At 50.5% G+C, this 26422-nt stretch overlaps 1 protein-coding gene across 5 annotated transcripts in view; it reads left to right on the top strand.

Annotated features, from left to right (window-relative positions):
- LOC140393345 (A-type potassium channel modulatory protein KCNIP2-like) overlaps positions 1-26422 on the top strand; it is a 613874-nt gene that overhangs the window by 563752 nt on the left and 23700 nt on the right. Inside the window, exon 2 of one of the 5 annotated variants that reach the window (XM_072479702.1) lies at positions 15123-15218. The exons of the other annotated variants lie outside the window; for them this stretch is intronic. Within the exon in view, the coding sequence (XP_072335803.1) occupies positions 15123-15218 (96 nt within the window). The remainder of the gene's footprint in view (positions 1-15122; positions 15219-26422) is intronic. 5 annotated transcript variants of the gene reach the window in all.

Raw genomic sequence — 26422 nt, 5'->3', positions numbered from 1 at the left:
TGGTCCAAGTTGAAGTGGATGTAGATAGATGCCCAGGTGAATCGGGCATGCACCACATCTCGGATGCACCTGTGAGTGGACAATTGTCAGATCCCATACACGTCCCCGCTCGAGCCCTGGAACGAGCCAGAGATTAGGGCCACCATCAACCCGATGGCCACCAGGAGCGGGTATCCTCCTCCTAACCCTGGCACTGTTGGCACACTGTCTGCTTGGAGAGCCGGAGACGGGGGCAGCTCCTCGAACGACAAACGGCAACAGTATAAACGTTAGCTGATGCACTGCCGTCTTCGAACCTCCCCCTCGGCCTGGAGTATGGTCGGTACTTGAGCTTCACCAGCGGCCCCCTGCTATCCTAGGGAAGGATCCTGTTTTGCAGGGTCTTCCCCGGGCTGGCCCTGACCCCATGCATTCCGACAGCAGTAGCAGTGACCAGGTCGATCGCGAGCATAGCTGGCTGAGTTCCAAATGCCATTACCCTGTGGGGGAGAGCCAGGGACTGTCATCAAGGTGAGCATTCGCTTGACCATCCAAAGCCATCAGACCATATGGTCACTCTGGCTGTGCCACGCTCAACATTTGGCACACCCCTTCCCCCTCCTCCCCTGGGCCCTTCGTCATCATGTCGTCCTAACTGCCTCCCTGTCCCCATCAGTGATTGACACCCAGCCCTTGGGGTGGGGAGTCTCTGTCCTCACTGCCCGTTCCTGCCAACTGGGCAATCGCTGGCTGCCACAGCAGATGTTAGCGATGGGCTCTGTGGCCCCTGTCCTGTCCCTCCCTGTGAGGCCAACTGAGGGTGTCCTCATTGGGTGACCCTTGTGCCTTCCCGCCAGACGGGTGGCTGCTGGTTGTTGGTGGAGACACTCAGACTGACCAGGCACGCGGCCCGTGCTGAGAGACTGGTGTGCGGGCGGGCACGTCCTACAGGTGGGGGTAACCGAGGGATGTGGGCCTTTGCTGGGAGCTGAGCTGCAGTGTGATGTGGAGCTTGGATTTCACACAGAGGTTGTGACAGGGATCTGGTCAGGTTCCTGGCCGGGTCCGGGATGGTAACAATGGGGCCCGGCAGCCTGGCAAAGCCTGGGGACACCCAGATCCTGAGGAGAGGGTTGGCGGATAGTCTCGCTCGTGAGGCAGTGAGTGTGGCAAATGTGCCAAGGAGGGTCCCAGTGGCACTGGTGCGTGTGTCCTTGTTGTACCCTCAAAAACGGCGCTTAGAGTGTAAACGGTAAAGAAGGCTTTAATAAGCTAAGAACTAGCCTGGTGCCGAGACGGGTGCTAACTGGGTGCCGCCCACCAGGCGGCCCCTTATATACGGCTCCCAGATGGGCGGGACCGGAGGCGGAGTCCCCCAGGGTTCCAAGCCCGGTCTTAAAGGGGACATCACCTTACATGATGACAAGGGTACAGTAACACAGTAACCGTTCATCACAGTCCTTTGATCACCCCCTGCTTCTTCCTGGGTGGAGCTGTGCATCTAGGCCGTGCAATGAGGACCAACAGCTGAACTGGTGATTCAGCATGGCCAGGCCCATCCCCCGATTATACCGCTGAGACATCAGGGCGTCTCCAGCCCGTTAAGCAGATTCAAATTTATTACAAATCACTTTTTTTGCAAGTTCCCGTCGGCACTGGGTGGGTCGGGTGCTGTGACTGGCAGCGGAGGAACAGAGAATGGCAATGGGACTGGTGCCCGGCACTAAACCCATTAGAAATGAAATGAAAATGGCTTATTGTCACGAGTCGGCTTCAAATGAAGTTACTGTGAAAAGCCCCTAGTCGCCACATTCCGGCGCCTGTTCGGGGAGGCTGGTACGGGAATTGAACCGTGCTGCTGGCCTGCCTTGGTCTGCTTTCAAAGCCAGCGATTTCGCCCTGTCTTTCGGGTGCTCATTTTTGCTCATTTCCCGGGCGATGCTCCATTCGCCGCCCAATCGGGATTCCCGATCTTCGCGGCGGTAAACTGAGAACCTGTTCTACTCCCCGTCACTTTCTTGCTAACTCTCTGGTGCCAACTCTCTTCTTTATTCCTCTCCCCTTGCCTCCCTCATTCTTTCTCTCTGTCTATCTCCCTTTTCTGTGCTTCTCCTTCGTTCCATCTTTCTCTCTCTCCCTCTCGATGTTTTATTTGTTTCAGTTCCCCTGCCTCTGCTCCTTCCGTTTTCTCTATTTTGTTCTGGTTTCCGGTGGCCCTTTTCCCCTTCGCCCTGTTGCCGTCTGCCGCATTGCCGATCTCTCTCAATCCCCACCGATCGAGATTCCAGCACCCTGAGATGATGCCGACCGCCAGGCCGCAAGCCATTGTTCGAAGTAGCACACACTGACCCCTGAGGGTCACAGTTGCAGCGCCCAGTCCATGCTGAGGGAGCTGACCCCGGACAGTGAAGGGGAGGGAATGGGGGTGGAATTACGGGGCTGGGGGGAGGGGGTGCAGCGGGTGGACAGACACAATTACCCCACCAGGAAGGGAAGGTCAGCTTTCACTCCCACGACCTGTTTGGGGTTAGAATAGGAAAATGGTTGTTTTTGACCGGCGCAGTCGCGATGGGCCGATGGACTATTTCTGTGCTGCAGACCTCTCTGTCTGTCTGTCGCATCCGATGGTTCCTGCCAGGAAATGTCCGGTACTTGGATGTCCGCTGAAATCAAGATTGGCCTCTTAGTGAGAGGCTCACCTGGTCGAACAGCCTTTGGAGAATGGTCGCTGTCTGTGGAAGCTACCTCAGTGATATTTGGCACCTTCGAGAGAGGATGTTCGCAGTGTGGACTGGTGCTCTGGGAACAAAGCAGAGAGGGAACTAACAGCAAACCAGGTTAATACTGGAAGAGTATAGATTAGAAATAGTAATAATAATAATTATTGTCACAAGTAGGTTTACATTAACACTGCAATGAAGTTACTGTGAGAAGCCCCTCGTCGCCACATTCCGGCGTCTGTTCGGGTACACAGAGGGAGAATTCAGAATGTCCAATTTACCGAGCAGCACGTCTTTCGGGACTTGTGGGAGGAAACCGGAGCACCCGGAGGAAACCCACGCAGACACAGGGAGAACGTGCAGACTCCGCACAGTGACCCGAGCCGGGAATCGAACCCGGGTCCCTGGCGCTGTGAAGCCACAGTGCTAACCACCGTGCTACCGTGCCGCCCATGTGGCAGGCACACGAGAGAACTGCCAAAAGGCTATGAGCACGATAATCACGGGAGGTTTTTGTTTTGACACAGCGATGGTGCGATCGGGAAGGTGCTGCCTGAAAGGGCAGGGGAAGCACATTCAGTCGGAACTTTCAAAAGGGAATTGGACAAATACTGGAAGGGGAAGAAATTGGAGGGGGGGGGGGGGGGGGGGGGGGAGAGTGGTACTGATTGGATGGCTCTCTCAAAGAACCAGCACATGAACAATGGGCCGAATGGTCTCCTCAGCAACAAACAATTCTATCCTATGATAATCACAAAAGACATCTGACGTTGTCTCTTGTGGTTTCACATCCCAATCTCAATCCAAGCTGTCTGTCGTCCTCCTTTTATTTCACCAATCGTCTGTCCCCTCTGTGTTGCGTTCAGTCCAACTGGATTCTGGTTGAAGCCGGTGGGTCTGCTCCTGTCTCGCCGTCTGCTGTCACAGTGTGCCTTCTGGATAAACACCTCTTGCTTCTTGACTGGCAGGTTGGGCAAGGCGTGTGTTGTAAGCTGTATTTGGCTTGAAGTGATCCCACGTGCATGCCAAGCGCGAGAGCTTTGAGACAGCGGAAATACCAGCCACTCGATTAGACATGGTGGCGTATGGGTTGCCAACTCTGGTGAGACATATTCCTGGAGGTTTCATCACATGACCGGGAAACATTCCCCCCCCCCCCACTTACCCCATCACTCTCCTTTCATTGGTCCATCTTCATCACATCCCGACTTACTGCAGCCAATTGGAAAGCAAGCAGACTGTCCAACAAATGCTGTTTCCCCACAAAATCTCCAATATTTTAGTAACTAAAAAATAAACTCTTTGAGGAATATGTTTTTCCAAGTACATTTTTTAATGATTATTCCCCTGAGGTCTTTTTTGCTCAGATCAGTGTCTGAGAAGAATAAACTTTAATTCCTGGACAATCCTGAAGGGTTGAAATCCAGACATGATGGAGATCACTTAAAGGACCCCTCATCCATCCCAGCTGGTGATGTTAGCTGGCTCTCGGGAATCCGAGTGCTGAGGGAGAGGAGGAAGACGAGAATCCAATCCTGGGAAAGCCCAGATGGGATCAGGCTCGGCCGCGATGCCCCCGATAGTCAAACAGCCCACGACCTCTTCGCCTCTCGGAATCACAGGCGAAGAGCAAACATTTGGGGCTGAGATGGAGGTGGGTGGTCGGTGCATGTGGAACAGATACTCGTGACAGCAGAAGAGCAGACAGCAAGAGGTGTGAAAGAATCTTTCTGGGGGGGAGGTTTATCTCTTGTCAGGTTAGCTTTAAAATTAAACTTGCAGGAAAATATTAATTAATGCCATGGTAGGAACTCGTAATCTAGCTGAAGTGGCAGCTTAATTTCAGTTTATTAAATCACCGGCAGTTTCAACAGTGATCTAAATGAGAAAGAGTTTTTGTTAATTAGTGAATTAAAGTTCTGAGAGCTCAAGTTTTGGAAAAGTGCCAAACAACTTGCCATGCACTGTGCAGGAACTAGGCCGACTGCTGCCCGTCACACAGGCCTCATTACTGATTTGGCTCAAGAAGATTTTGCTTTGGGTGGAATTCAACCAAAACATGTAAGTGCCATTTTGGGTGAGTTTGGTGGGGTATTTCCCCCCCTGCCGTTCTGGGAGAGACCCACACCGGTATTCACCCACATTTAGGGCGCGGTCTAACGGCTGTGCCGCGCCAGACTCGGGGCGCGACCCAGCCGGGTAAATCTTGCGAGAGGCCCCATGCGGGATTTACCCGACTCGCCACGTCGTGAGATCTAATGGGATCTTGTGGGCGGGATCCATATTTGGGAAATTTGCATAGTAAAGGGAGCAGCGCCCCTCACTCGGGGGGGCCCCCGGGTCGCAGCGCTTTGGGCAGGGTGGTTGGCACCCCTGATGCAACGTGGACACCCTGGCAGTGCCACCCGGGTGCCACCTCAGCATTGCCAGGGTTCCCAGGTGCACTGCCAGCCTGGTGGGTGCAGTACCGGGTACCAGGCTGGTAGTGTCATGGTGCTGGGGATCAGGCCCGGGGGCTCCCTGCCCTCGTTAGGTGGGATGTGGGGAGGGGGGGGTGCTCACTGACCCACTTTTGGGTGGATTGGGGAGGGGGGGGGGGGGGGGTCCGGGGTCACCTTGGGGAGTCTCGAGATCTGGAAATGAGACTAGGAGCAGCCTCGGTGGGGCATTGGCCGCTGAGACACCGAAATAACACAGAGTCCAGTTAGATAGCAGGCACTGTGAGCACCAGGACACACCCGACTAAACATGCTCGACATGGGACTCTAATTTCCGTTAGATTGAGCCCTAAGTCATTTTTGGGGGCCTTTGGGAGTTCCTCCCCCTTCAGCCCTTCATTCCCCCCCCCCTCCCCCCCCGCCCTCCCCTCCACACTTCATAATTCCCTCCCCCCATCCTCCCTTTCAAAGGCATGGCCCGCCTCAGGCCCTGGACCTTGACAGTGCCAGTCTGGTACCTGGGCGCCCTGGCGCTGCCACTCTGGTATCTTGGCAGTGTCCTTGTCAGCCTGGCAGTGCCACCCGGGCACCCAGCGAAGGCGAGATCCAGACCACAACGTCTCGCCAAGTCCGGTTGAAACACGCAAAACGTTTTGGAGCGGGGCGAATCCCATGAGAGGCTTCTCGCGAGGTTCAACGGCCTCGTCCCAACACCAGGCCAGGTCAAGAACTATTCAATGGACGAGACCTCACCGTCTCATTGGCAGCGGAAGGCAGGGGGTTGCAATGATGGACGTGTCGGCCGAACAATGGGGTGAGAGTTGGGGACGGGGGTGGTGGGGCAGTTGGAAGGTGGCGATCACGTCGCAAAATCTCCAGGGATGTTCCCAACCAGAGTTGGCAACCGGCGTTCTGACCTGAATTTTCTCACTGGGACGAAGTGTGAAACCTGGGCCTGCTCTGATTCCAAAAGGCTCCCCCACCCCACCCCCACCTCATTTTTCAGCTTTGTGTTTCCTGGCTGTCTCAAACTCCCCTCCCTGCATGTTTCTAATGGTTTTCAACGCAGTATTTGTTTGTCGGGATTAACGGGGGGGATTTCTGTATTAAAGGGAAACATTGTGGAGATTGAAAAAGATGGAAAACAAGCACAACTTGTCATTAAAGTTCCTGTTTGCTGAGTGCTGCATGTGTTTGATAGCGTCTCTCTATCACTCCCCATGGTCGATTGATTGTGTTTCTGCAATTCCCTGTGGGTACTCATTCTCTGAGCTGCCCTTCAGTCTGTTATTGCCACCCCAATTGTGCATCTTTGCACTGACGCTGCTAATTTGTGATGCATTGATTTTTTTTTTTCTTTCTGCTGCCCCCCCTCCTTATTCAATTATCACCCGCTCCATTCCCCCTGCCAGCTCTGTCGCTCCAAGCTGAGTGAGTGGCCAGTCACTGCAGTACCACGGACAACCTGTAAGAGGCGCCCACGAGCTGCAGGCACCTTAAAAAGTGGAAGTGGGTGAAATTCTTTCTGCTTGTGTGCAGGGTCTAACCTCCAGGTTTGACAGATGCAGAGTGACCATTCCCCGTCACTGCGATTATTCCAGACTCCCTCGTGTATGTATAGAGGACAATCATGAGAGTCAAATGAATAGGCTTGGCATTTGAATAAATTATAACCAATAAAGATGCCACTAATATGCTGCATTTCCTCTGCCAAAATCTCTCGGTGCTCAGCATTAAACCTTCCCCTCCCTGCCTGGTTCAATTCACCCCAATTCTTGGTCTCTCTGCCTGAAGACAGCTTCCTTGGCGATGACTTGCCGAAGTATGGCAAAGGGAGTTGGGTTTTTACTCGGGTTGGGTGAGGAGCCAGGCCCTGGGTCAAGCTCAGCTGCAGGAGGGTTTGAATCCTGTTGCTCTTGTTGTTAATCTGATCAACATGCTGACCATCGAGCTTAACTAACCGGCCTCCCTGTTCAATCCACCCTCTCGGACACCAAATGTGAGATCCCCCCTCCAGGCTTAAACATGTTGGTTCCACGGCCCACCATTAGAAATATTCTTTGTTTCATTTCCTCTCTCCACAGATTGCAGCGTTGCAAAAGTCCAATCAAACCTAAAAGATTGTCGGGGAGGGGATGCTGGGCTTGAAATGCTCAAGGCTGCTTTGGTAAAGGGTCTGAATGCTTGCCGGACTTTGCTTACTCGACAGTCAGCACAGGTTGCCCATCATCACCACCCATTGCCACACGGCTGATACAAGGGAGCTGTTGCGAAACAGCTGCCCTTTGGGATAGGGTGGAATGACAGGTCACTGATCAAACTTAACGTGAATTGCCGAAACAAATATTGACAGTTGGTATCTGATTGGAGTGCTGTTGCCTTCTCAGTTAGAACCTGTCACTGAGTGAGGGAAGCGGGTCGAGAACTGATTCCCTCACTCCCAAGACAGGTACAGCACGGGGTAAGAAACAGAGTTAAGCTCCCTCTACACTGTCCCCATCAAACACTCCCAGGACAGGTACAGCACGGAGTTAGATACAGAGTAAAGCTCCCTCTACACTGTCCCCATCAAACACTCCCAGGACAGGTACAGCACGGGGTTAGATACAGAGTAAAACTCCCTCTACACTGTCCCCATCAAACACTCCCAGGGCAGGTACAGCACGGAGTTAGATACAGAGTAAAGCTCCCTCTACACTGTCCCGATCAAAGACTCCCAGGACAGGTACAGCATGGGGTTAGATACAGAGTAAATCTCCCTCTACACTGTCCCCATCAAACACTCCCAGAGACAGGTACAGCACGGGGTTAGATACAGAGTAAAGCTCCCTCTACACTGTCCCCATCAAACACTCCTAGGACAGGTACAGCACGGGGTTAGATACAGAGTAAAGCTCCCTCTACACTGTCCCCATCAAACACTCCCAAGACAGGTACAGCACAGGGTTAGATACAGAGTTAAGCTCCCTCTACACTGTCCCCATCAAACACTCCCAGGACAGGTACAGCACGGGGTTAGATACAGAGTAAAGCTCCCTCTACACTGTCCCCATCAAACACTCCCAGGACAGGTACAGCACGGGGTTAGAAACAGAGTTAAGCTCCCTCTACACTGTCCCTATCAAACACTCCCAAGACAGGTACAGCATGGGCTTAGAAACAGAGTTAAGCTCCCTCTACACTGTCCCTATCAAACACTCCCAGGACAGGTACAGCACGGGGTTAGACACAGAGTAAAGCTCCCTCTACACTGTCCCCATCCAACACTCCCAGGACAGGTACAGCACGGGGTTAGATACAGAGTAAAGCTCCCTCTATACTATCCCGATCAAACACTCCCAGGACAGGTACAGCATGGGGTTAGATACAGAGTAAAACTTCCTCTACACTGTCCCCATCAAACACTCCCAGGACAGGTACAGCACAGGGGTAGATACAGAGTTAAGCTCCCTCTACACTGTCCCCATCAAACACTCCAAGGACCAGTACAGCACGGGGTTGAGTAAAGCTCCCTCTACACTGTCCTCATCAATCATTCCCAGGACAGGTACAGCACGGGGTTAGATACAGAGTTAAGCTCCATCTACACTGTCCCCATCAAACGCTCCCAGGACAGGTACAGCACAGGGTTAGATACAGAGTAATGCTCCCTCTACACTGTCCCCATCAAACGCTCCCAGGACAGGTACAGCATGTGGTTAGATACAGAGTAAAGCTCCCTCCACACTGTCCCCACGAAACACCCCCAGGACAGGTACAGCACAGGGTTAGATACAGAGTAAAGCTCCCTCTACACTGACCCCATCAAACACTCCCAGAACAGGTACAGCACGGGGTTAGATACAGAATAAAGCTCCCTCTACACTGTCCCCATCAAACACTCCCAGGACAGGTCCAGCACGGGGTAAGATACAAAGTAAACCTCCCTCTACACTATCCCCATCAAACACTCCCAGGACAGGTACAGCATGGGGTTAGATACAGAGTAAACCTCCATCTACACTGTCCCCATCAAACACTCCCAGGACAGGTCCAGCACGGGGTTAGATACAGAGTAAAGCTCCCTCTACACTGTCCCCATCAGACACTCCCAGGACAGGTACAGCATGGGGTTAGATACAGAGTAAAGCTCCCTCTACACTGACCCCATCAAACTCTCCCAGAACAGGTACTGCACGAGGTTAGATACAGAGTAAAGCTCCCTCTACACTGTCTCAATCAGACACTCCCAAGACAGGTACAGCACGGGGTTAGATACAGAGTAAAGCTCCCTCCACACTGTCCCCATGAAACACTCCCAGGACAGGTACAGCACAGGGTTAGAGACAGAGTAAAGCTCCCTCTACACTGTCCCCATCAAACACTCCCAGGACAGGTACAGCACGGGGTTAGATACAGAGTAAACTCCCTCGACACTGTCCCCATCAAACACTCCCAGGACAGGTACAGCACGGGGTTAGATACAGAGTAAAGCTCCCTCTACTCTGTCCCCATCAGACACTTCCAGGACAGGTACAACACGGGGTTAGATACAGAGTAAAGCTCACTCTCCATGCACAGAATAGAAGAAAACTGGAGCTCTGTCCTCCATTGTGCTGTGAAGCTCACAGGCAAGTGAATATTTCTGTGCAAATTAAGATTAGTAATGCAGATGGAACAGGAAGCAGATCGGCCCTGATGTTCACCAATGGCCAAAGCAGCTGGAAGGACTGAATGGTCTTTTACCATTCATACATTTCCATGTTGGGAGTTAGCACCTTAGTCCAAACTGCTCCTGGTTATTGTGAACTGTAAGAGCAGTGAGATCTCGATCCTGTTTTGTGCAGTGATTCCAATACACAACTGGTCACATTGATAAAGAGGGGATGGTCACAGTGTGGCGGCATTATGGACAATGAAAAGGCCGACAGACCCAACTGCTCGGAATGACCGGGGTGATGGTGGACAGATTTAGGGTTGTGATTTGAACATGTAAATAATAAAAGATACATTGCAACTTCATCGCAACACAACTGGAGCCAGCAAGGCTGTGATGCCCTGTGCTGTTGAACAGCCCAACCTACACTCACCATCCAGAATGGTCATGTGATTGAGTTTGGGGAGGACAGTGACCAAGCTCTTCCATTCCCGCCCTATGCCCTGTAACACACACACACACACACTCCCCACCCAGCTACCTACCCCAGCAAGGAGTCAACACCCCGAGGAAGGAGGGACTGTTAGAGAGAAAAATCTGAATTAGTTAAATGTGATAAAATGAAACAAATGAAAGATAACGGGGATTTACTGCTTTAAAGACAAGTTGTGTTGAGTGTTGCTTTCATTATTGGATGTCTGAGTCCACTGGCTTTCAATTGCTCTTGGGTATTTGTGTTTGGTGGGTGAGAATTGTCGCACACGTCACGACAAAGATGTTCCCCTCCTTTCGCCCAAAACTGCAAACGAGAACAGGACGGCCCCCGATCACCCAGCAGACTTCCTGCGAGCAGCTTCACTGGGTCGTAGTTCAGGTTCCAGAGCGACAGCTGAGTTCCAACAGGGCAAGTTGTGCAAATGAGTTGAGACATTCTGGTCATTGGTGAGCTGGTAAAATCCCATTCCCTGCCCCCCACTGTGTGATGGCCTTCTCGTGTGCTCTGGAGTTGAGCCACCAGGAAATACTTTGGCAACACGAGCGGGTCAGAAGCTGGGAATTCTGAGGTAAGTAACTCACCCCCTGACTCCTCAAAGCCTGTCCCCCAGCTGGGCAGCATGGTAGCACAAGTGGATAGCATTGTGGCTTCACAGCGCCAGGATCCCAGGTTCGATTCCCCGCTGGGTCACTGTCTGTGCGGAGTCTGCACGTTCTCCCCGTGTCTGCGTGGGTTTCCTCCGGGTGCTCCGGGTTCCTCCCACAGTCCAAAGACGTGCAGGTTAGGTGGATTGGCCATGATGAATTACCCTTAGTGTCCAAAAAAGTTAGGAGGGGTTATTGGGTTACGGGGTTAGGGTGGAAGTGAGGGCTTAAGCGGGTCGGTGCAATGTCGATGGGCCGAATGGCCTCCTTTTGCACTGTATGTTCTATGTTCAGTGTTATTGGACAGCAGCTCCAACAACACTGAAAAAAATCGACACCATCCAGGACAAAGCAGCCCACTTCATCGACACCCCTTCCACCATCTTAAACCATCACTCTCTCCACCATCCACCAGCAGCCGTGTGTGACATTCACTGAAGCAACTCACCAAGGCTCCTTCGTCAGCACGTTGCAAACCCAGCAGTCAAATAACTACTCCAACTTGGGGAAAGAATCACTCTCCCCTTTGTCCACCCAGAGTAGGTGGGCAAAGGAAGAAGACACCTACCTGGTCTGATCAAGACTCTTATTTAGAAATAAATGACCCCTTTCCAGGTCCACCAGATTCTGGGAAGGACTTTCATCGCTGTTAATGGGTGGGTTTGGGTTGAGTGTGTTGTAAAAAATATCAAAAATCTAAAACCAACTTTCAACCTGCCCACTCCAAGGCCCGGGTAAACCTGGCAGCTAAATGGAGGCAAGGCCTGGGGAAACCTGGCAGCTAAATGGAGACAAGGACTTCTGGAACCAGAAGGTAACTTCCACTTATCTGAATCCAGGTATTTCACCCAACCCAACATTATTGTTCTCCTTCCAAACTATTCCACTACAAACCCCTCCAATTACACCAAACCTTCCAAACTGCCCCACCAACCCATAATAATCCCCTCAGCGACCTTTACTAATTCCACCACCAATCTTAGGCACCTCCCCCAAACATCCAATCGTTTTTATTACTAACTTCCAACCCTACCACTCTGCCGCGACCCTTCCAAAACCACCCCAACCTTTCCAAACTCCTCCAACCTTTCAAAGCCCCACCAGCTCTTCCAACCTCCCATCAACCCTTCCAATCCCCCAGCCATTCGAATCCCCCGTAACAGCCTCCCCGAACAGGTGCCGGAATGTGGCGACTATGGGCTTTTCACAGTAACTTCATTGAAGCCTACTTGTGACAATAAGCCATTTTCATTTCATTCATTTTCAATCCTTCCAATCTCCTCCAACCCGTCACATTTCTCCTGACACATCCTATCCCCCCCAAGCTGTCACATCCCCCCAACCCTTCCAATCCCCCAGCCATTCGAATGCCCCAAGCCCCTTCCAATACCTCCTAACCCTTCCAACCCTTCCAATCTCCCCCAACTCGACCTCGATTCTTCCAATGCACCCCCCCCCCCGTCCCTTCCAACTTCCAATTCCACCCCCCCCCCCCCCCCACACACACCCTTCCAAACCTTCGCCCCACACAATCCCCCCTGAAGTCCAGCCCAACTCTTCCAATCCCCCGGAACCTTGCCCAACATCCCCCTCACCAACGTTTGCAATCCACGGCCAACCTTTACAATTCCTCTGGACTCATCCAATCCCCATGACCCTTACAATCCCCCCCAACCTTTCCAATCGACCTCTGATCCTTCCAATCACATCCCTGACCCTTCCATTCCCCCCACACTGAGCTTTACAATCCCCCCCACCTTCCAGGTGCCCCCCCGACCCTTCCATTACTCCCGAACCTTTCAATTCCCCTGACCCCTCCAATCCTGCTCCCTGACACATGCAGTTCGCCGCTGACCATTTCAATCCCCTCCGACCCTTGCAACCCTGACCCTTGCAGCCCCCCCCATTCTTCCAATCCCCCCATAAGAACATAAGACATAGGAGCAGAAGTAGGCCACTCGGCCCATCGAGTCTTCTTCGCCATTCATTCATGGCTGATATTTTTCTCATCCCCATTCTTCTGCCTTCTCCCCATAATCCCTGATCCCCTTATTAATATCCCCAACCCTTCCAACGCACCCTGACCTTTCCAACCCCCCCCCGACCTTTCCAACCCACCACGACCTTACCAACCCACCCCAACCTTTCCAATCCCCCCCGACCTTTCCAATCCACCCTGACCCTTCCAATCTCCCACGACCCTTCCAACGCACCCCGACCTTTCCAATCCCCCCCGACCGTTCCAACCCACCCCGACCTTTCCAACCCACCCCGACCTTTCCAATCCACCCTGACCCTTCCAATCTTCCACGACCCTTCCAACCCACCCCGATCTTTCCAACCCACCCTGACCCTTCCAATCTCCCACAACCTTTCCAACCCACCCCGACCTTTCCAATCTCCCACAACCTTTCCAACCCACCCCCCTCCCTTTCAATCTGCCCCAAACCCTTCCAATCCTGCCTCTGACCCTTGCCCCGCCCCCCATCCGACCCCTCCAATCCCACCCAAATCATCCAATCACAACCCTGGATGCTTCCAATCCCCCCCCTCAACGAAACTTTCAATCCCCCCCCCAGACCCTTGCAATCACCCCCCTGAACTTTCCAATCCCCCCAAACCTTGCAATTGCCCCCGCCCCTTCCAACCTTCCGACCCTTTCGATTCTCTTGACCTCTCCAATCCTGCTCCCTGGCCCATGCAGTTCACCACCGAAAGTTTCAATCACCTCCGACCCTTGCAACATCCAACCCTTGCAATCCACCCCCAAACCTTCTAATCCCCACCCAACTCTTCCATTGCCCCCCCCCCCCCCCCCCCCGAACCCTTCCAATCCTCCCTGACCTTTTCAATGACCCCCCCGAACCTTTCAAACCCCACCCCCAGCCCTTCCAATCTCCCCCACCAACCCTTAAAATCGCCCCCGACCCTTTTAATCCCACCCCCAACACTATCAATCCCTCTAACCATTGTAATCTCAACCCTTGCTGTCCACCCGGAACTTTCCAATTTTCCCATGACCCTTCCAATCTCCCTGAACCTTCCAAAGCCACCACTGATGCTTCCAATCCCACCGCACCAACCCCTTGAATCCTCCTCAATCTCCTGCCTGACTATTCCAATTCCCCCTTGACCTGAATCAATCCCACCTCCCTTTCAATCTCCCCCCCAATCCTTGAAATCCATCCTGATCCTTCCAATTCCCCTGACACTTCCAATCACCCCGACTCTTGTAATCCCTCCCAATCTTTCCAAACCCACCCACATACATTCTAAACTCCCCATCCTTACAATCTCCCCACGACCCTTCCAACCCACCCCAGACACTTTCAATACCCCCCTGAGCCTTCCAGTCCCCCCGACCCTTCCAAATCCCCCCCACCCACCCCCCTCCGCAGAATACCCCACCCCTCCCAATTGCACCCCAACCCCACATTCATAGAATCTTTTATTGAATTTACAGTGCAGAAGATGGCCACTTGGCCCATCGAGTCTGCGTCGGCCCTTGGAAGCAGCATGCCACCCAAGCCCACACCTCCACCCCATCTCCGTAACCCAGTAACCCCACCTAATCTTTTGTTTTTGGACACTAAGGGGCAATTGACCACGGCCAATCCACCTAACCTGCGCGTCTTTGGACTGTGGGAGGAAACTGGAGCACCCGGAGGAAACCCACGCACACACGGGGAGAACGTGTCCACCTCTGGGTTAATATCCAATCCTGGGCACCAGACCCGGAGGTAAAACAATTATGAGCCAAGGGGAAGAAAACCTAATCCATTGATCTGCAGTCAGAAATTTCCCACCAGATTCCTATTGGCCAAAATGATTCACACCCTATTGCTGAATTTGCCCAATCAGAGCAGTGACCTTAAAGGGGACATCATGGGTTAGCGGCTAAACATCCTGAACGTCCTCCAGAACTGCAATGGAAATGAGCAATGTCACATCCAGTGGTACCAAGAAAAAAGGGAAGCACCATCTGCATGATTAGTCCTGGTATCTGCTTCTTCCCCTACAATAAGTGCCAGGGGATTCGAAAGCCAGTGGACATGTCTCGTTCAATATTCCGCTCAGCAAATATCACAAAACATTTGAAATTTCTGCTTTTCTAAAAGAGAATTAAGAGTGGGGGGGATGGTGGTTAATTTTATTTTTTCCTTTAGTTTTTGGTTAATTTTCTTGTTATTTTTTTTTGATGACTTTCAGGCAACCAGCCTCGTCACAGCACAAAAGCACTAAGGCAGCGTTTCCTGAAAATCTTACCCTGCTGTCGGCCTAGGCTGATCCCCTCACTCAGTGAATGCAAGTGAAACCTTCTATCCACATTCTTCTTGCAAAGTCTTTGTTTTAAAATGATGATGCCGTTGTGTTTTTACTTCTCTCAATCCGCACAGTGCGTTCTTGCGTGGATGTGCCCCCAATGTCAGGAGCACCCCGGGGCTAACGATGCGCAGGGTGTCTATTGACATGACTGTCTCAGCCAATGAGCTGGAGGTGGGGTGGACCTTGCGGCAGGAAACAATCTGATTTGCTGCAAGTAAATTCTGTGTACCAAGAAAGCAAGGTCTACTTTCAAAGGGCACTGGACCAAATAGTCTGCAGAGTCTATTTGCAATTAGTCTTTACAGATTACAGCTAACAGTCAACAGAGTCTATATACAATGAGTCTCTACAGATTACAGCTGAAAGTCTACAGAGTCTATTACAATGAGTCTCTATAGATTACAGCTAACAGTCTACAAAGTCTATTTACAATGAGTCTCTACAAGTTACAGCTAACAGTCTACATAGTCTATTTACAATGAGTCTCTACAGATTACAGCTAAAAGTCTACAGAGTCTATTTACAATGAGTCTCTATAGATTACAGCTAACAGTCTACATAGTCTATTTACAATGAGTCTCTACAGATTACAGCTAACAGTCTAAAGAGTCTATTTACAATGAGTCTCTACAGATTACAGCTAACAGTCTAAAGAGTCTATTTACAATGGGTCTCTACAAGTTACAGCTAACAGTTTACAGAGTCTATTTACAATGGGTCGCTACAAGTTACAGCTAACAGTCTACAGAGTCTATTTACAATGAGTCTCTACAAGTTACAGCTAACAGTCTACAGAGTCTATTTACAATGGGTCTCTACAAGTTACAGCTAACAGTCTACAGAGTCTATTTACAATGCGTCTCTACAGATTACATCTGAAAGTCTACAGAGTCTATTTACAATGAGTCTCTATAGATTACAGCTAACAGTCTACAGAGTCAATTTACAATGAGTCTCTACAGATTACAGCTAACAGTCTAAAGAGTCTATTTACAATGAGTCTCTACAGATTACAGCTAACAGTCTACAGAGTCTATTTACAATGAGTCTCTACAAGTTACAGCTAACAGTCTACAGAGTCTATTTACAATGGGTCGCTACAAGTTGCAGCTAACAGTCTACAGAGTCTATTTACAATGAGTCTCTAGAGATTACAGCTGACAGTCTAAAGAGTCTATTTACAATGAGTCTCTACAGATTGCAGCTAACAGTCTACAGAGTCTATTTACAATGAGACTCTAGAGATTAGAGCTGACAGTCTGCACAATCTATTTACATTGAATCTCTACAGATTACAGCTGACAGTCTGCAGAATCTATTTACGATGAGTCTCTACAGATTACAGCTAACAGCCTACAGAGTCTATTTACAATGAGTCTCTACAAGTTACAGCTAACAGTCTACAGAGTCTATTTACAATGGGTCGCTACAAGTTGCAGCTAACAGTCTACAGAGTCTATTTACAATGGGTCTCTACAAGTTACAGCTAACAGCCTACAGAGTCTATTTACAATGAGTCTCTAGAGATTACAGCTGACAGTCTAAAGAGTCTATTTACAATGAGTCTCTACAGATTACAGCTAACAGTCTACAGAATCTACTTACAATGAGTCTCTAGAGATTACAGCTGACAGTCTACAGAATCTACTTACAATGAGTCTCAATGAACTACAGCAAACAGACTAAATTGGCCAAAACTGAAGTGGGCCTCCCGATAAATGCAGAGTGATTTCTCCAGCAGGATGCAGTGAGTGTACAACAGTAATCCCAGTTAGCTACTACAGTGGGATGATATGTCAGGGGAAATATTCCGTCATCTACATTCTGGCGGGGGGGCGGTGGGGGGGGGGGGGGGGGGGGGGGGTGGGGTAGTGGTGTCACTATCTGCAACCATCAATGAGCCCAGTTGCGTTAGCTTTGGTCTATTGCGTTGGATCAACCAGAAGTTAATATTGTCACTGGATTGGCGTAACCTGGAACTAAAAATGGGACCAGTGTGTACCCTGTGGGCACTTAATCAGGCAGAGGATATGATTGATCTCTGAGAGCAGAAGAATCCACCTTTTGAGGTTGGGTGGTGCGGAACTTAGAATTTAGAATAATCTTTATTCTTCTCACAAGTCGGCTTACATTAACACAGCTAGGGGCAGCACGGTAGCACAGTGGTTAGCGCAGTTGCTTCACAGTTCCAGGGTCCCAGGTTCGATTCCCGGCTTGGGTCACTGTCAGTGCGGAGTCTGCACGTTCTCCCCGTGTCTGCGTGGGTTTCCTCCGGGTGCTCCGGTTTCCTTCCACAGTCCAAAGATGTGCAGGTTAGGTGGATTGGCCATGATAAATTGCCCTTAACGTCGAGAAAAGGTTAGGTGGGGTTACTGGGTTATGGGAATAGGGTGGAGGCATGGGCTTAAGTAGGGTGCTCTTTCCAAGTGCCGGTGCAGTCCCGATGGGCCGAACGGCCTCCTTCTGCACTGTAAATTCTATGATTCTATGTTTCTATGACCAGTGCAATGAAGTTACTGTGAAAATCCCCTAGTCGCCCCACTATGGCGCCTGTTCATGTATACGGAGGGAGAATTCAGAATGTCCAAATTACCTAACAGCACGTCTTTCGGGACTTGTGGGAGGAAACCAGAGCACCCGGAGAAACCCACGCAGACACGGGGAGAACGTGCAGACTCCGCACAGACAGTGACCCGAGACGGGAATCGAACCCGGGTCTTTGGCGCTGTGAAGCAACAGTGCTAACCACTCTGCTACCGTGCCGCCCATGTGCTATTCATCCAGCTGCCAAGAAAAATGCTCCAGTGGAACGTGAGTTCAAATCCCACATCTGGGTACAGTACGAAGTCTTACAACACCAGGTTAAAGTCCAACAGGTTTGTTTCGATGTCACTAGCTTTCGGAGCGCTGCTCCTTCCTCAGGTGAATGAAGAGGTCTGTTCCAGAAACACATATATAGACAAATTCAAAGATGCCAAACAATGCTAGGAATGCGAGCATTAGCAGGTGATTAAATCTTTACAGATCCAGAGATGGGGTAACCCCAGGTTAAAGAGGTGTGAATTGTATCAAGCCAGGACAGTTGGTAGGATTTCGCAGGCCAGATGGTGGGGGATGAATGTAATGTGACATGAATCCCAGGTCCCGGTTGAGGCCGCACTCATGTGTGCGGAACTCGGCTATAAGTTTCTGCTCGGCGATTCTGCGTTGTCGCGGGTCCTGAAGGCCGCCTTGGAGAACGCTTACCCGGAGATCAGAGGCTGAATGCCCTTGACTGCTGAAGCGTTCCCCGACTGGAAGGGAACATTCCTGCCTGGTGATTGTTGCGCGATGTCCGTTCATTCGTTGTCGCAGCGTCTGCATGGTCTCGCCAATGTACCACGCTTCGGGACATCCTTTCCTGCAGCGTATGAGGTAGACAACGTTGGCCGAGTCGCACGAGTATGTACCGCGTACCTGGTGGGTGGTGTTCTCACGTGTAATAGTGGTATCCATGTCGATGATCTGGCAGGTCTTGCAGAGATTGCCACGACAGGGTTGTGTGGTGTCGTAGTCACTGTTCTGAAGACTGGGTAGTTTGCTGCAAACAATGGTTCGTTTGAGGTTGCGCGGTTGTTTGAAGGCAAGTAGTGGGGGTGTGGGGATGACCTTGGCAAGATGTTCATCGTCATCAATGACGTGTTGAAGGCTGTGAAGAAGATGACGTAGTTTCTCCGCTCCGGGGAAGTACTGGACGACGAAGGGTATTCTGTCGGTTGTGCCCCATGTTTGTCTTCTGAGGAGGTCGGTCCGGTTTTTTGCTGTGGCGCGTTGGAACTGTCGATCGATGAGTTGAGTGCCATATCCCGTTCGTTCGAGGGCATCTTTCAACGTCTGTAGATGTCTGTTACGCTCCGCCTCGTCTGAGCAGATCCTGTGTATACGGAGCGTTTGTCCATAGGGGATGGCTTCTTTAATGTGTTTAGGGTGGAAGCTGGAGAAGTGGAGCATCGCGAGGCTATCCGTGGGCTTGCGGTAATGTGATGCTCTGAGGTGACCGTCCTTGATGGAGACGAGTGTGTCCAAGAGTGCAACTGATTTTGGAGAGTAGTCCATGGTGAGTCTGATGGTTGGATGGAACTTATTAATGTCATCGTGTAGTCGTTTCAGTGATTCTTCGCCGTGGGTCCAAAGGAAAAAAATGTCATCGATGTATCTGGTGTATAACGTCGGTTGAAGGTCCTGTGCGGTGAGTAGGTCCTGTTCAAACTTGTGCATGAAGGGTAGGTTGTGAATTCAAATTCAGTTTTCATAAAAAATAAAAGGTAAATTAGAATGAAAACCGAAACCACTGGGAACACTGAGCAGGTCAGGCAGCGCCCGCAGAGAAGGGCCGTTAGAGATCGATGAGCTTTTGTTGTAAATGAAACACCGAAGGCGCGATTCTCCGGCCTCCCAGCCACGTGTTTCCCGATGGCGAGAATTCCAGCCCCTAATATATCGGTAAAAGGGACCATGAAAGTGTCAGTTGCCCGCTGGTTCGCTAGTTTCCCCAATGGGAGAATGTAAAGGAAGCCCACTAGCCTGGTCCTTTTGGATGTTGTGTAATTCCAATCCTCACGGTGAGGGGGTTGACCCGTAACCATCCTCTGGAGTGTCGACCAAACCACTTGGTTGTACAACTCATTACTTAGAGATTCAAGCTGTCCCACCACCACTTTATCAAAGGACAACTGAAGACGGGCAATAAATGCCGGAATTATCAACGACATGCATTTCCCGAGGATGAAATCTTAAGAAATTAAGAGGACAGGGGAGAAAAGTTGAGAATAAAGAGAGTCAAACAGTTACGTCCACAGGAAAATCAAGTTCTACTTTAATTTATTGACAAGGAGAGTTGAGCAGGTTGGAGAGGCAGCAGAATAAATTTTGAGCGATTAGCACTGCTGCCTCACAGCGCAAGGGACCCCGGTTCAGTTCCGGCCCCAGGTGACTTTGGAATTTGAGTGTTCTTCCCGTCTCTGTATGGGTTTCCTCCGGGGGCTCCGGTTTCCTCTCACAGTCCAAAGGTGTGAAGGTTCGGTGGATTGGCCATGCTAAATTGCCCTTAGTGTCCAAAAGATTAGGTGGTGTTACTGGGTTGCGGGGATAGGTTGGAGGCATGGGCTTATGTCGGGTGCGCTTTCCAAGGGCCGGAGCAGATGCAATGGGCCGAGTGGCCTCCTTCTGCACTGTAAGTTCCAAGAAAGCAGATGTTGTTAAAAGTGTCATAGCCCAGGGCAGCATGGTGGCGCAGTGGGTTAGCACTGCTGCCTCACGGCGCCGAGGTCCCGGGATCGTCCCAGCCCTGGGTCACTGTCCGTGTGGAGTTTGCACATTCTCCCCGTGTCTGCGTGGGTTTCGCCCCCACAACCCAAAGATGTGCAGGGTAGGTGGTTTGCCACGCTAAATGGCCCCTTAATTGGAAAAAATGAATTGGGTACTCTAAATTATTATTTTTTAAGTGTCATAGCCCTCCTCCAAAGTCCAGTAACTTCAAAGGGCTTCAAGTCCCATGGCAGCCGTTAATTCAAATCTTCCATTCAATTTCACACACCAATACATTGCATTAGCCAGTGATTGACAATTTTATTACTCCAGAGACAGGTGCTTGGTAGATTATTGATCTACCTTTCCTTTCACCCTTGAATGCATCACAACTATTCTGTTTTGGTACAACACGATGTTACATATAGAGCAAAGCTCCTGCTATATGGTCCCTTTCAAATAGTCCCAGGAGAGGTCCAGCACAGGGTTAGATACAGAGTAAAGTTCCCTCTACACTGTCCCCATCAAACACACCGAGGACACTTACAGCATGGGGTTAGATACAGAGTAAAGCTCCCTCTACACTGTCCCCATCAAACACTCCCAGGACAGGTACAGCATGGGGTTAGACAAAGAGTAAAGCTCCCTCTACCTGTCCCCATCAAACACTCCCAGGACAGGTATATTACGGGGTTAGATACAGAGTAAAGCTCCCTCTACCTGTCCCCATCAAACACTCCCAAGACAGGTACGGCACGTGGTTAGATACAGAGTAAAGCTCCCTCTATACTGTCCCCATCAAACACTCCCAGGACAGGTACAGCATGGGGTTAGACAAAGAGTAAAGCTCCCTCTACCTGTCCCCATCAAACACTCCCAGGACAGGCACAGCATGGGGTTAGATACAGAGTAAAGCTCCCTCTATACTGTCCCCATCAAACACTCCCAGGACAGGCACAGCATGGGGTTAGATACAGAGTAAAGCTCCCTCTACACTGTCCCCAACAAACACTCCCAGGCCAGGTACAGCACGGGGTTAGATACAGAGTAAAGCTCCTGTGGTGTTCTTATTTCTGGATGGTTGGCATAGTGTTCACAAAGACCACAAAGTAGCTTTAACTTAAACAAAGCTATGAATTTATTTCCACTATTAACTTGGATTCGACACGTACTCCTTAAGAATACACACATGATTAATAACATCTAAACTTCACTCATCTGCAACTACTCTCACTACTGGTTAATCTATGATCTACACTCACTTGCACTATCTGCTCTTCTAATCTTCACTAGCTAACTCCTGCATACGCACCTCCCCTAATGTCTAGCATCACTGCCTTGTATAGTTGTAACTGTAGCTCCCTCTAGTGGCTACTCTCGACACTACATTAACCCTTGCAATGCTGATAGTTATGGTAATACCACAGCTCCCTCTACACTATCCCCTTCAAATACTCCCAGGACACGTACAGCACGGGGTTAGATACAGAGTAAATCTCCCACTACACTGTCCACATCAAACACTCCCAGGACAGGTACAGCATGGGGTTAGATACAGAGTAAAGCTCCCTCTACACTGTCCCCATCAAACACTCCCAGGACATGTACAGCACGGGGTTAGATACAGAGTAAAGCTCCCTCTACACTGTCCCCATCAAGCACTCCCAGGACAGGTACAGCACGGGGTTAGATACAGAGTAAAGCTCCCTCTACACTGTCCCCATCAAACACTCCCAGGACAGGTACAGCACGGGGTTAGATACAGAGTAAAGCTCCCTCTACACTGTCCCCATCAAACACTCACAGGACAGGTACAGCACGGGGTTAGATACAGAGTAAAGCTCCCTCTACACTGTCCCCATCAAACACTCCCAGGACAGGTACAGCACGGGGTTAGATACAGAGTAAAGCTCCCTCTACACTGTCCCCATCAAACACTCCCAGGACAGGTACAGCACGGGGTTAGATACAGAGTAAAGCTCCCTCTACACTGTCCCCATCAAACACTCCCAGGACAGGTACAGCATGGGGTTAGATACAGAGTAAAGCTCCCTCTACACTGTCCCCATCAAGCACTCCCAGGACAGGTACAGCACGGGGTTAGATACAGAGTAAAGCTCCCTCTACACCGTCCTCATCAAACACTCCCAGGACAGGTACAGCACGGGGTTAGATACAGAGTAAAGCTGCCTCTACACTGTCCCCATCAAACACTCCCAGGACAGGTACAGCACGGGGTTAGATACAGAGTAAAGCTCCCTCTACACTGTCCCCATCAAACACTCCCAGGACAGGTACAGCACGGGGTTAGACACAGAGTAAAGCTCCCTCTACACCGTCCCCATCAAACACTCCCAGGACAGGTACAGCACGGGGTTAGATACAGAGTAAAGCTGCCTCTACACTGTCCCCATCAAACACTCCCAGGACAGGTACAGCACGGGGTTAGATACAGAGTAAAGCTCCCTCTACACTGTCCCCATCAAACACTCCCAGGACAGGTACAGCACGGGGTTAGACACAGAGTAAAGCTCCCTCTACACCGTCCCCATCAAACACCCCCAGGACAGGTACAGCACGGGGTTAGATACAGAGTAAAGCTTCCTCTACACTGTCCCCATCAAACACTCCCAGGACAGGTACAGCACGGGGTTAGATACAGGGTAAAGCTCCCTCTACACTGTCCCCATCAAACACCCCCAGGACAGGTATAGCACGGGGTTAGATACAGGGTAAAGCTTCCTCTACACTGTCCCCATCAAACACTCCCAGGACAGGCACAGCATGGGGTTAGTGTTACAGACAGGAGGGGTTTAACTAAACTGATTGATTTCTCTCCTCATCGCCTGTTGCTAAATGGTAGGGTATTTCCGATTTTTGACCTCTACCTTTCCAGGTGCTAGCCGATTGTCCCCAGATCTTGGAGTGATCCAGTCTGTTATTCATAAACTAAAAGCATCGGGTAAAATCAGAGAGATTTTATTTTACACACAGGGGCGGAAGGGATATCGCCCGGTGACCCCCAGTACTTTCATCCAATAAAAGAGGGCTAAGGGGTACCTGGCAAAGACACAGACAAAATAAGAATTGCTGCTCCAAGTGAGTTCAGAGTCCAGAATCAGGGGCGAGATTCTCCGACCCCCCGCCGGGTCGGAGAATCGCCGGGGGCTGCCGCGAATCCCGCCCCCGCCAGATGCCGAATTCTCCGGCACCGGAGATTCGGCGGGGGTGGGAATCGCGCCGCGCCGGTTGGAGGGGCCACCCCCCGCGATTCTCCGGCCCGAATGGGCCGAAGTCCCCCCGCTAAAATGCCTGTCCCGCATTTAAATATTGCCTCGTTTAGCTGCACAAGGCAATATTACTGGTTCTGGCAGCTGGGTGGGCATCTTGTGGCATAACTCCCATTTCTTTGCCTCGTTCTGGACAAGGATATATGTTCCTGGTGTGGATCCTTCAAATGTTTCACCCATTCAGAAGTTTACCAAAGGCTTCTGGGTCCTTTGTCCGCGCTGAGAAATCATTTCTATTGGCTCGGGTCTGCCTTATAAATGTAAAGTGCTTTTGTGCATCTCTTGGAATTTGATTTCTGTAATCACAGAGCTCATTAGCATGTCTTTAGAAATAACGAGGTAGTTGTAGTTTTCTGAAGGCTAGAAATTATTTTATGTGGGCCACAGCCAGGCATGGCTTCAGGCAGTGTGAAGCTTTTCTCCATTATCATTCTCCGAGGCAGCACGGTGGCGCAGTGGGTTAGCCCTGCTGCCTCATGGCGCCGAGGTCCCAGGTTCGATCCCAGCTGTGGGTCACTGTCCGTGTGGAGTTTGCACATTCTCCCCGTATTTGCGTGGGTTTCGCCCCCACAACCTAAAGATGTGCAGGGTAGGTGGCTTGGCCTCGATAAATTGCCCCTGAATTGGAAAAATTAATTGGGTACTTTAAATTTTTTTAAAAAGAAGAAAAAAAGAATCTTATAAAGTAGTCAGGATTATCTAAATATTGATATTTTCTTTATGCCTTCTTGGCGTGACAGGTGGGCAAAGTCTAACTTGCAGTGTGAGTGACTGTTTAATGTTTCTCCCTTTAGCAGTCTCCCTGTGAATTAGGATATGTGATAGTTTAAGATATGCAGCTAAAAATAACAAATCCAAGGCGGAGAATATAACAGATGTGGCGGCCCCACCTTGAGGCTGTGCTGCTAACCCTCTGTGCGCGTGTGATCTGCCAGCTCATTCTCTCCCAACTTTTATTCTCCATCTGGCTCCCAATTGCTCACTCTCAGCAGCTGGTCTTGTTATTACCCCAGGAGTTTGTCTGGCCTCAGCTGTGCCATAATGCCAAGGCCTCGGAAGATTCAACCTGTCATTATTTGCTAACGGGTGACAGATGTCAGGTTCTTTGGGTATAATTCCCTTCTCCCCTTTCCACCTGCACTCACTAGTCCTACTCTCGTCGTCCTTCATTCCCCATACTACCATCTCGCTCCTGTCCCCTCTCCTCCTTTCCCCTCCTGTCACCTCCGAGCATCTCCTCTCTCCCGCACCTCCATCTTCCCTGCTCGACCCACCTCTCTCCTCACCGTTTACCACTCCTCTGCCTTCCCCTCCTGACCCTGCTCCTCCCCTACCTGTCGTCCGTTCCTGACCCCCAGCCATACCTCTTCCTCGCCCTCCATTTTCCCTCCTACTATCTCCTCTCCTTCTGTTTTCATCCCTCCTCTAAGCCGTGTTAACATATTCTGTCTGCCACCATCACCTGCCTGTGGTTAGAGCCAGGGGCTGGATAAGTGGTTTGGACTTCCTTTGAAGGGTGCAGGGTGGGACTGCTCTGATGGACAGTATTCCTATTCGGGATATTTGCCTGTACTCCCCTGCTGGGACTGACGGTGGTTAAAAATCTGACAAATAACTAAATAGCGAACCTCGTGTTTTTGGAGCAAGTTGAACGGTGAGATTTATGTTCCACCATTAGAATCCTGGAGATTCACAGATTCACCTGGAAGAGGAAGAATTGGCTAATGTTTCTGGTGCATTATTGGAAAAGCAGTTGGTTCTGTGAAAAGCTTACTTAGTGCCAGTCGAGGAGGTCTTGCTCCATGGAACTAAAGGAGTCATTTAGCTGCTCAAATATGTTCCATCACCCAGCCAGATCAAGGCTGATCGATAGCTTAGCATCATCTTACCCTTTTGATTCTGGAACCCTTAATCCCCAAAAGTCTACCAAAAAAAACATATCAATCACAGTTTTGTCCCCACCAGCAGATTTGACTCGATCAAATCCTTTAATCATCTCAACAACCTCGATTAGATCACCTGCAATATTCAATATTCAAGGGAATGCAATCCCAATCTCGGCAATTCTTAGATTAACTCTTTTAACCCCAGTTTTATTCAGTTGACATTGCACTGCTCTCCCTCCAAGGCCAAGAGAACCTTCCTGTGACACCCAGAGCGAAACACAACTGCTCCAGTGGGTCCTCACCAGAGCTCTGTCCTCAAGTGGCCAACGTCCTGAGGCATCTCAGTACCAACCTACATAACATCTCTGAGGGAACGAAGGATTGTGCGTTCCCTGCCACCCCCCCCCACCCCCCCAATCCCTGTGGGCCTTTGACCCGGAATCTGAACTAGAATGGTCAGACTCAAAGTGCCTTGGATAAAGTTGGGATGATATGAAGAAAATCGGGATCCCAGTGAGGAAGTGAATGTTCTTCTCCAACTCCTGCTTGTTTCAATTTCCTCATCCCCTGATTCATGTCAGGGGAGTGTCCCTTTAAGAATTGTTTTTGTAATTTAGTTTAAGTTTTCCTGACTCCCAAATGACCTCCCACTGGTACCTCATGTGCTACTCGCAACACCTCCTTTCTATAGCCTACCGGCAATACCACTTAATGAACTTCT

The sequence above is a fragment of the Scyliorhinus torazame genome, chromosome 16, assembly GCF_047496885.1.
Source record: "Scyliorhinus torazame isolate Kashiwa2021f chromosome 16, sScyTor2.1, whole genome shotgun sequence".
NCBI lineage: Eukaryota > Metazoa > Chordata > Chondrichthyes > Carcharhiniformes > Scyliorhinidae > Scyliorhinus > Scyliorhinus torazame.
This window is presented reverse-complemented; position numbering and strand designations above follow the sequence as displayed.